The following is a 12,045-nucleotide window of genomic DNA, read 5'->3' as shown; positions in this document are numbered from 1 at the left end:
CGTTGCAATTTCCTGGATGGGGTTAACCACAATATTTCAGAAACTCAAAACGATCCCAAAGTAGCTGCTTGATTGGCATCTTTGCCACTGGACACTTGTCTACATCCTCAATCACTGATATATTTTACTGCAGTGAATCACCTGCACAATACAATGTAGCCACTTCGCCATCACCTTCCTTTATTGCAACATATATGAAGACCAGAACATAATACTGTGGGAACATATCACCTCCACAAACCATACACTATCCTGATTTAACATAAATATTAATATTCCTCATCATCCATGGAATTCCCAACCTAATCAGCGCAGGAAAATACACCCCTAATTTCGGAGGGCAACTGAAGATAGGCAACAAGTGCAGCTTTGCCAGATCAAATACTTTTACATAGATTCAGAGAATTTACAGTGCAAAAAGAGGCCATTTGGCCCATTGAGTCTGCACCAGCCCTCGGAAAGAGCACCCTACTTAAACCCACATCTCCACCCTGTCCCTTTAACCCCACCTAACTCTTTTGAAACTAAGGGGCAATTTAGCATGGCCAATCCACTTAACCTGCACATCTTTGGACTGTGGGAGGAAACCAGATCAGCCGGCGGAAACCCATGCAGACACTGGGAGAACATGCAAATTACACACAGTCACCCAAGGCTGGAATTGAACCAGGGACTCTGGAGCTGCGGCAGCAGTGCTAACCACTGTACCTCTACATTCTTACAATATGGTTTGGAAAGTCAATCCAGGCTACCCTATAACACAGCAAATGGGAGAGTTTAGAGATAGTGTCAGAACAGAATAGACTTAAAATAAGGACATAAACAAAAAGATAATTAAGTAATTCTTTGGGACTCAATTATGATTTTAATATGCCAATAGAAAGTTAACAAACTGATTGAAACAATATTGGCCCTTTACTACTGTGTCTACCACTCATCCTCAGAATCTGCATTCTATGAAAAGCATAACACTTCCTTTCACTGGCTAGAGTCCAGAGGGACAATTCATAAATTCTTTAAAGCCATTGGTATCAAGCAACTTATTCAAGGGATTGTCACTCAATTAGGATTTACACAAGCGCATATTTTTACCTCATCCTTTGAAAATGCGAAAATATAGGACAGCTTCTTTCCCCATCCAATTTCATACAGGAGTGGTTTATCACAGATATTTTCACAAGGATCACAATGCAACCACCTTTTCTGAGAATTTGAATACACCTCTGACCACACGTGATCTGAAAAGATAACCAATACTCAAGTTGCATTATAAAAGCTAGATTACACCGGCTATAACTACTTGAACTGACTTGAAATACTCGAGTATAACATACACTCCCAATGTTCACATACATGTCATTACATATCTAATCTACATTACGGATGACCTAATTTACAGGTGACACAGAACAATGTTATAAATAATCATTCACATCTAATGTAATTCAGTACGAGGGAAGGCTTTCGCTTGAAAGAGCAAGATGTAGAATCAGGTTGGGTAAAGAAATAGTGAAAATAAGAGGTCAATTGTGGGAGTAGTTTGTAGGCCCCCTAACAATAGTTACACCATAGGACTGAACATACAGAATGAGATAAATGGGGTCTGAAAGAAAGGCAGCACGAGTGATTTTAATCTATGTTTAGATTCAGAAAATGAGACTGACAAAAGGTAGCCTGGAAAAATGAGTTCACAAGTGTTTTTTGTGGACAATTTCTCAGAGCAGCTTTTTCTAGAGCTATCCAGGAAGTAGGCTATCCTACACCTAGTAATGTGCAATGAGACAGAATTAACGAATAACCCCCAGTAAAGGAGCCTCGAGGTGACAGCAATCACAGCATGACAGAACTTGGATTGAGTTTGAAATGAAGAAATGCGGGTCCACGACTAATATTTAATCCCAAATGAAGGTAACTATTGAGTGAATGAAGGCAGAGTTAGCTAAGGAATTGGTAAAATACTTTAAAAGGTAGACAGAGTTGGGGTGGCAGTCTTTTACAGAGACATTTAACACTCAGCAAAGATTTATCCTAGTGAGAAGGAATGGCTCACTGAGAAGGATGCATCCTCCATGGCTAAATAAGGAAGGATAATATTAAATTGAAAAAAATACTGTACAGATCTGCAAAAATTAGGGTGGCGTGTGGCTCAGTGGGTTAGCACTGGGACTGCGTGCTGAGGACCTGGGTTCGAATCACGGCCTGGGTTACTGTCCATGTGGAGTTTGCACATTCTCCCCATGTCTGTGTGGGTTTCACCCCCACAACCCAAAGATGTGCAGGTTAGGTGGATTGGCCATGCTAAAATTGCCCCTTAATTGGAAAAAAAAATAATTGGGTACTCTAAATTTTAAAAAAAAGATCTGCAAAAATTAGTGGCAGGTCAGAGGGTTGGACAGATTTGAAGAACCGGCAAAGAAGGACTAACAGATCACGAAGATGCAGAAAGCAGAGTATGACAGAAAGCGAGCTAATAATACAAAAACAGATTTGAATAGGAAAAGGGTAACTAAAGATATTGCTGGTCCTCTAGAGAGTGAGTCTGGGGAATTGATACTGGAAAACAAAGAAATTGCAGATGCGTTGGGACAGGTATTTTGGCCTGGATTCTCCACCCTGCTGCGCCACTTTTCTGTTTCACCCCGCCGGCGGGATGCCCCATTATGCCAGCTGGCCAACGGGGTTTCCCATTGTGGGACTGCCCCACGCCCGGGAAACCCCCGGCTTCCAGCAAAACGGAGCATCCAGACAGCAGAGAATCCAGCCCTCTGTGACAAGGCCCCGCGGCCGAGATTTACGGCACGGCCCTCCTAGGCCCCCCCCCCCCACCCGGAGCGAGGAGCGGCCTCCGACGCCGTCGTGAACCTCTCCGGCTTTCACAACGGCGTCGGGCCTTGCAGAGATTCCGCCCTAAGTATCCTGCATCCTCGGGTTTTAAAAGAAGTGACAGATGGCAGATGTATTGGTTATAATCTCCCAAAATGCTTTAGATTCTGGAAAGGTTCCAGTGGATTGGAAAATGGTTAATGTAAACACCTCTATTCAAAAAAGCAGGGAAGCAGAAAGCACAAAACTATAGTCCAAATAGCCTCACATCTGTCATAGGGCAAGTGATAGAATCCATTGTCAAGGAGGTTATAGCAGGATACGTTGGATAATAGGGATTTGATCAGTCAAAGCCAACATGGTGTGTGATGGGAAAAGAGTTTTCTGACAAAACAACATTCAAGATGGACAAAGGGGAACCAGTGGATGTGGTTTACTTAAACATCCAAAAGACACTTGATAAGATAGCACATCAAAGGTTATTACCCAAGATAAAAACACATGGTAATACATTAGCATGGATAAAGGATTACTTAGCTAACAGGGAGCAGAGGGCATGGATAAATGAGTATTTTTTGGATTGGCAAGCTTTAACTAGTGGAGTGACAGTGGGCGGTGCTGGGCCCTCAACTATTTGTAATCTAGATCATTGACATGGATGATGGGAATGAATATGGTAGCCAAATTTGCTGATGGTAGGAAAGCAAGTTGTCAAGAGATGGTGGGTGGGCAAAAAATTGGCAGATGGAAGATAACTGGGTAAATATGAACGTTCTCTTTGTCAGGAAGAATAGAAAAGCAGTATACTATTTAAAATGGAGGATGATTGCAGAACTCAATGCTACATGAATCGCAAAGTTAGTATGCAGGTACAGCATTTGACTGGGGAGGTAATGGAATGCTGGGCCGGGATTCTCCCCTACCCGGCGGGGCGGAGTGGCGTTAACCACTTCGGCATCGGGCCTCCCCAAAGGTGCGGAATTCTCCTTTGTCTTTGGCTGGTGGGGTGCCTTTGGCAGGATGGGTAGATTGGCCACGCTAAATTGCTCCTTATTTGGGGGAAAAAACTAGATACTCTAAATTTTTAAAAAATGCAAGTTATTAATTAGTCAGATAACTTAATGGTTATCCCACTGGGCTATCAACCCCAAGGTATTAGAAATTTAGATCTGCCATAGCAGGTTCTGAAAGTAAATTCAACAAATCTGATAGTGGTGACTAACACTGGAAAGTGACAATTAAATCTACAAGATTACACGAAAAAAACCAAATGATTCAGTAATTTTTTCTTCTTTAAATAAAAAAAACATACCCTTTTGTCTAATTTATATGTGACTCCAGGGTTGGGTGATAAATACTGTCTTATTAATGTATCCCACATTCCAAGAACAAAATAGTGAGAAACAGACATAGCAATAACGTGTTCCAGATTCAGAAAAGTAGTACATTAAAAAGTTAAATTCAGGAGTTATATCAAACCCGAGTTGCAGCAACACACAGCTAAAATAAATTTTGCATTGGATACCTGTAAACACATTATAACCCTGTGTGTTACTTTGAATACGGGGGCTGGTTTAGCTCAAATTGGCTGTTCAGCTGGTTTGTGCTGCAGAGCAAGGTCAACAGCGTGGGTTCAAACCCCATACTGGCCAAGGTTATTCATGAAAGCCCCGCCTTCTCAACCTTGCCCGAGGAGTGGTGATCATCAGCTTAAAATCACCATCAGCTAGCTCTCCCTCTCAAAGGGGGAAAAGCAGGCTATGGTCTTCTGGGACTATGGCAACTTGAATGTGAACACCTGCATTTCTAGAATGCCTTTTATGGTACAAAGATGTCCCGAGGTGCTTCACAATTCTATTATTAACTTGCTGTATCAACGTATATTCTACATTTAAATTAAAACAAACTTTATTTTAGCAAGTAGTAAATGTGTATTTTTCAGCAAAAATGTGCATATATAATCATTGAATAGTTTGAACTGGTACATTATGGAGAAAAATGAAACACCCTATAATAACACTTGTGCTGTTCTGCCATCAATGAAATGTCTGAATATTGGAAAAATGCTGCTCATTTACTCTAATACTAGATCCTGAAATCAGTGGATACATCAGTGATTATGAAAAATGAATGACACTATTGCTCTATTCAAATGCCTTTTTACAGATGTACAGTATCTTACCTGTTGTACATCTGACATATCTTGCTTCAAACCCCATAGCTCTGCAGCAAAGTGTGAAGCAGTTGGCCCACTCTCCACAACGTCCCCTCCTGGTTTCCAGTAACTTCTCGGCATGATTATACCTACAGATTTCAGAGCATAAAGATGTTACATTTAATATACTGCCAAACGTGATACAGAAGCCCTGTCAAAAAATTGCTTCTAATACACACAAAAGACTATAGTAAACAGAATGCTAGTTAGTACTAGTTAGCGTCCATATCGTAACTGCGACAAAAGAAAAAAAATTGGAACGGAGTGATCTTAAAAGCTGAATACACTGTTGAGCTTGCTTGTAACGCGAGTAGCAGATCTTGACCGGGGTCCCAAAGATTGCCCACACATTCAATTCAGTTACAATTTCTGATAGTCAGTAAGAACATAGGACCCAGCTATGATACATTAAGCCCTTTCGTCCATGTAATTGATGTAAATTTTAAATAGTTGAGGTTCCAACACTGATCCCTGTGGCCCTCCATTAACTACAGCCTTACATGTTTAGAATTATTTCAACTTCCTGCTTTTGGCATGAAGGTACAAATGCTCCAGGGGAAGAATGATCATAATATGATGAATGTCACAGAGTTGAGAGTGGTGTGGTCCAAAACTAGGGTCTTGAATTTAAACAAAGCCAATTATAGAAGTACAAGGAGCAAGTTGGTCAACCAAGATTAGGAAACTAGATTAAAAGATATAATGGCATGTTAGCATTTGACAAAAATTAATCATTCTCAATACATTCTTTTACGCATGAAAATTTCACTGGAAAAAAATAGTACAGCCACGAATAACTAGATAAGTTAAGGATAGTATGGATTAAAAGAGGTGGTCTACAATGTAGTAAAAATAACAATATGCCTGAAGAGTGGGACAGTTAAAAAAATCAGCAAAGATAGAGGGAGGAAGAAAAATGAATGTAAGCCATCAAGAAATAGAAAAAGATTGTAAGACTTTTTACAATCATATAAAAATGAAAAGATTAGCAAAAGCACGAGTTCCTAGAGGCAAGGACAGGAGAAAATGATAATGGGGAATTAGGAAATGGCAGAGACACTAAATAAATATTTTATATCCATCTTCATACTAGAAGAGACAAAGAACAAAACCATAAATAGTGGGAATTAAAGGTATAATGGAAACTTAAGTAACAGATATTAGTAATGTGTTTTTGGGGGAAATGTAAAGCGGCTTAAAACTGACAAATTCCTGTAGGCCAATTGTCTATATCCTAGAGTTTTAAAAAATGGCTTATGAGTTAGCAGATGCATTAGATTTAATCATCCAAAATTGCTTTGGATCCTAGAATGGTCTCCCTATGTTGGAAGGCAGCAAATGTAACTACACTATTCAAGATAGGGAAAATGCTAGAATATATTCTTAGGGACGGCTCTTAACCAGACAAGGTAGGATCTCCGTGACCCATAAAAAAAAACAGCTGTCTGCTGCCAGGCAAGATATTTCCAGCAGTTCGTTCTGTATTTCAAATTTCCAGGATCCGCTAGGTTTCACTTTTGAATTGTGCTGAAATTTCTGGTGATTGGAACACAGATAGTCTTCAAAGTAATCACAAATCTACTAAAGCAGTGCACAATGCCTCAGAAAACACATTCTCCTAGCTTTGTTTCTGTGAAACTAATTTCTATCCAGTCCCATAATTAAGGAAATTTAACTTTGGCTTGGAAAGGGCAGCAAGCTACTTTTACTGTGAAAACAATTCATTCAAGGATTCATGTTCACTTCCTCAATCGAAATATTTTAGAAATGGAAATGAGATAAATTTGTCTGGCTTTAAGTATTTGTTTAAGAATTACTAAGCGTTGCACCTTATAAGCTGAGGACTTGAATGGCTGGAAATTAGTTTAGAAATCACTATCAGACAGTTTATTTGAAAGTATGCAGAGATTTTGTAATTAATAGAAAATTATAATCGTGAATATGTATAGCAAATAGTGAATTGTATAGGATATATTTCCATGCAGTCATATTATTCGGCACACCATACTTTATGAAATATGGTATACCTGGGGAAAAATATTGTATACCTGGGAAAACGATTGCTGGTATTACATTTACTGCAAAGATGATTTTCAACTCTTTGAGCACCCCATCTTTGATCTTCACTGGATGGTGTAAGAGAACCCGATGGCTGTGTTTCTCCTCCACAGTTGTTACAGGGAACAGAATCTACCCATTGAAAAAAGTCCTGTTTAAACCACTGTAGAAGTTCCAGCAACAAAAAGTCTTCCAGGTTTACTGTGGTCCCTATAAGAAAGAAAGAACATGCATTTATATAGCCCCTTGCACGACTTCAAATCATTAAGTGCTTTTGCAATTTGGTCCTAGAGCTAGAGACAAGATGGACTACAGGAGATGCCAAGGAAGTAAAGTTCCCTACAAAGTAAGCCAGAGACATGGCAGAAACCATAAGCACCACATGGTGCCCCTCTAGATTATCCATGATAAGCAGGCACACAGGAATACCAAGCCGATTGTTACTTGGTTCAATACATAGAAGGGTGAGACTCCTGAAAATGTTGCCATTAGTCACTCACAGGATTCTAGAAAGCAAAACAGAGAATCATAAAATCTAACAACACTTTTGAGATTGAAAGCTTAAGACTCCACATATAGCTTTAATGGTGCTTTCTCAGGCTTGGAGTCACACAAGTGCTGTAAAATCATGTAAGTATTGGGTCATGTGTGCCATTATCTTTCAGTCCAAGTGGCTGTGGTTCAAAAAGTAGTGCAAATCAGGTAATTTACAGTCATCATTGACTGTAATTGTGGGCAGTTAGAACAGAAACATAGAAACTAGTATCAAGAGTAGGTCATTTGGCCCTTCGGGCCTGCTCCGCCATTCAATATGATCATGGCTCATTCTCTATCTCAATGCCATATTCCGCTTTCTCTCCATATCCCTTGATGCCATTCAAAGCTAAAAAAAAGATATATTCAGTGACTTAGCCTCCACAGTCTCTTGTAGCAAGTTTCACCATAGATAGAACTTAATGACGTTTTGTCAGCTTCATTTAGGATCGCAGCAGATAAGATTAAAAGTCTCAGGAAATTATTTATTTTTTTTTTTAAATTTAGATTAGCCAATTATTTTTTCCAATTAAGGGGCAATTTAGCGTGGCCAATCCACCTACTCTGCACATTTTTGGGTTGTGGGGGCGAAACCCACGCAGACACGGGGAGAATGTGCAAACTCCACACGGACAGTGACCCAGAGCCGGGATCGAACCTGGGACCTCAGCGCCGTGAGGCGGTTGTGCTAACCACTAGGCCACCGTGCTGCCGTCTCAGGAAATTATGACAGTGTAAATAATGGCATGTGATTTATGCCAATATTCCTAGAACTTCAACATTAGCACACACCCATGGGTGAGCAATTATTATGACAAAACTTTTTAATACATTTTTATAAAAGGCTTGTATCAAAGTCAGATGTTACGGCTGCACAGAAACCATCTGGAAAAAAAAGTCACATTGTTTTTAAGGTGGACTACATTGGACCAACAGTAGAAACCAGGAAAAAGGCAGTTTGCCAGTTCCCCAATAGAGGATTGAGAACCAGCCGAATGACCTCTACCGTAAAAAATGTCTCTTGCAACTGAAACAGCTCCAAGATAGCCGGGTCTGTTACAGACTGGCAAATACGATCAACTATAAAATATCACTATTAACTGGATGTAAAGCAAGGTAATAATACTGTTAGTGTCAAATATCTTGGCCTAGAGAGACAACGGTGAAAGAAATGAAACAAAAAATGCTGGAAATAATCAGGTCAGACAGCATCCTTGGAGAAAGAGGTAACCTTTCAGGTTGATGACCTTTCATCAGAAATGTGTTATTTCGTGCCACTGGCTTACTAGCCAAAGGTAGAATTGGGCAATTATCCAGGTTTCTTCGCAAGTCAAAACTTCGTAAGTCAGCACTGGTATGGGTTGGCATCAGTCGTGGGGACAAACTCTGAGCTTTACTGCCTCTGTGAAAGCTGCCCTAATGTTCGAGCCCTCTGAAGGCTTTATTATACTATTCATGCACACGCAGAATTAAAGCACCTTAATTAGAAATTTTCATACCCGTTTATTCTTTTATTATCTTTTTATTGCCTTCTGGAGATGTTATCTTACTTAGGCAAGGGTTGTGTGCAATGAAACTTCAGGATTGGAAATGTTACAATCCCATTCAAAAATGGGGAGGGGGTCAAATCCAGGAATGACTTGCCAATTAGCTTAATGCGCAGAAACGTTTGGAGATAATAATCTGACAACAAAATTGAGCATCATTTGGAAAAATATGGGTTGATAAATGACAGCCACCACAGATTTGTTAAATGCTAAAGACTTGATTGAGCTCCTTAATAACGTAACAAGGAACTTGAAGGTAGTACAATTAATGTTCTAACTACGGACTTCCAAACGATTTTTGATAAAGTAGGACAGAATAGACTGGTTATCAAAATTTAAGCCAAGAGACAGTTGCAGTGTGCATGCGAAAAGCAAAGAGTAGCACTGAACAGTTGCTTTACAGGCTTGAAAAGATTATGTACGCCAGGGTTCAGTATTCAGACCATTATCTGAATTTGGGTAAACAGGGCATCATTTTTAAAGGCTGTGGATGGCATGATGCTCTGAAATATAGTAACAAGAGTGAGAGCGCTAACAGATTCCGGCAAGACACAAACAGAATGGCGAAATTGGGAGAAATATGATAGAAGAAATGGCCCTGTAGGCTATGCAGTCATAGTCAAGGTGGTGGTGAGCCACTGCCTTCTCAAGGACAATTATGGATGGACAATAAACATTGTTCTTGCCAGCAATGACCCCATCCTGTGAATGAAGAAAAAACAGGCAATGTAACTCCAGCTCAATGAAGAATTTCACTAAGGACACTAAGTGTGCAAAGGTGTGGCATGGTAGCCAGTGGTTAGCACAGTTGCTTCACAGCTCCAGGGTCCCAGGTTTGATTCCCAGCTTGGGTCACTGTCTGTGCAGAGTCTGCACATTCTCCCCGTATCTGCGTGGGTTTTCTCCGGATGCTCCGGTTTCCTCCCACAGTCCAAAAATGTGCAGGTTAGGTGGATTGGCCATGCTAAATTGCCCTTAGTGTCCAAAAAGATTAGGTGGGGCTACTGGGATAGGTTGGAAGTATGAGCTTAAGTGGGGTGCTCTTTCCAAGGGCCCGGTGCAGACCAATGGGCCGAATGGCCTCCTTCTGCACTGTAAATTCTATGATCCTATGCATTTTGTTAGGGTGAGGGGCAAAATAAGATAGTTAATACAATTTTAAAATTAGTGCATGAACAGAAAGACCGGAGGATATGTACACATAGATGACATGGTGAGCTGGCTGTTAAAAAAGCAAATGGGTCCCTTGGCTTTATTAAAGCAGCACAGATTATAAAAACAGAGGTTACGTTACTCCTTAATAAAACATTGGTTAGGGCTCAGCTGGAGTATTTTATCCAATTCTGGGCATCAAGGTCTTAAGAGAGGGTGAAGAACAAATCTACTTGAATGGTGCCAGAAGAACTTCAGTTACATGGAAATCATAGAATTTACAGTGAAGAAGGAGGTCATTTGGCCCATTGTGTCTGCACCAGCCCTTGGAAACAGCACCCCACTTAAGCCTAGGCTTACACCCTGTTCCCGTAACCCAGTAACCCGACCCAAGGGGCAATTTAGCATGGTCAATCCACCTAACTGCACACTGCTGGAAAAAACTGGAGCACCCAGAGAAAACCCACGCAGACATGGGGAGAAAGTGCAAACTCCACACAGTCACCCGAGGCCAGAATTGAATCTGGGATCCTAGAACTGTGAGGCAGCAGTGCAAACCACTCTAAGACAGCTATAACCTGGTTGCATCACATGTTGTCATATTGGTGTAGCATGTTGGACTGTCAACAAACTACAGACTGGGGTGGTATCACACAAGTTTGTACCCAAAACTCCAAAGTATACAGTCTCAATTTTGTACTCAGCATGATGCAACCAAAAGAAAATAATGCTTAGTCTATAGCACTTCTAGTCATTTGTCACAGTAAAATAAGAGATAAATTAGCGATTTTGTGATGTCATTCTTTCAGCTATCAACTGGGAGTTCAAATCTCTTTATTAAAAGTTATAGGTGTTCATGGGCATTGTAATAGTCACTTTCATATGTTCTGTCCAGTAGTAGATATAGAACTGCATTGACAGAAACAGATTTCTAAACACATCATTGCAGCCCCCAAACAAAGTTGCATGGAGGCCAGAAATCCTTCCCCTTCGCCACTACAACAAAAAGGAAGAAAGGATTCACTAGAATTTTTTTTTTTTTTTTTAAAAAGAACATACCAGAATCCAGTTTTATGGCACGTAACAGCTTTTCATTAGCTCTTTTATTCAATTCTTGGGTAGGGATACAGGCCAGGGCTTTTCGTTGAAGTGTAGGGTCCTCGTACATCAAAACATCCTGAAAATGTGTTTGCAAAGTTGCCAAGAAACTCCGAGAATTCTTTAAGGGTAAAAGAAAAAGTTGACACATTCAATGATGCTGCAGACAATTACCTTAAGCTCGAAATGCTATGGAAAACGCACATTTTTAAAGTAATTTTAAATACATGACTTTATTGCATAAAGAGCCAACTTTCACAAGTCACAGAACTACTGAAAGACGTGCATTGCATATACTAAAATAACTCCTGTCCAAGCTACCAAAGTAAATTATTTAAAACACTGCTTGGTAAAACTGTAAAGACGTGTTGGTTAAGATAAGTCTTATGGTTACCATCCCAATAAAAACCCCTATATATTTTCTCAAAACTCTAGAAACTACATAGGATTACATAGGATTAATGGCACAGAAACAGGCCATTTTATCCAATCATTCCATGTCAGAGTTTATGCAGCACTTGAGCCTCTTTCCATACTTTCTTGTCTAAATCTATCTTCGTAATAATCTATTCCATTCTCACACAAATGCTTGCCGCGCTTCCCCTTAAATGCAATTAT

At 40.1% G+C, this 12,045-nt stretch overlaps 1 protein-coding gene across 1 annotated transcript in view; it reads right to left on the bottom strand.

Annotated features, from left to right (window-relative positions):
- The window catches only part of ngly1 (N-glycanase 1), a 54,605-nt gene that overhangs the window by 15,919 nt on the left and 26,641 nt on the right, over nucleotides 1-12,045 (bottom strand). The window contains exons 4-7 of the mRNA XM_038797327.1: nucleotides 11,389-11,548; nucleotides 7,087-7,306; nucleotides 5,006-5,127; nucleotides 1,093-1,238 (exon numbers count right to left, since the gene is read on the bottom strand). Of these exons, the coding sequence (XP_038653255.1) occupies nucleotides 1,093-1,238; nucleotides 5,006-5,127; nucleotides 7,087-7,306; nucleotides 11,389-11,548 (648 nt within the window). The remainder of the gene's footprint in view (nucleotides 1-1,092; nucleotides 1,239-5,005; nucleotides 5,128-7,086; nucleotides 7,307-11,388; nucleotides 11,549-12,045) is intronic.

The sequence above is a fragment of the Scyliorhinus canicula genome, chromosome 5 (genome assembly GCF_902713615.1).
Source record: "Scyliorhinus canicula chromosome 5, sScyCan1.1, whole genome shotgun sequence".
Lineage (NCBI taxonomy): Eukaryota > Metazoa > Chordata > Chondrichthyes > Carcharhiniformes > Scyliorhinidae > Scyliorhinus > Scyliorhinus canicula.
This window is presented reverse-complemented; position numbering and strand designations above follow the sequence as displayed.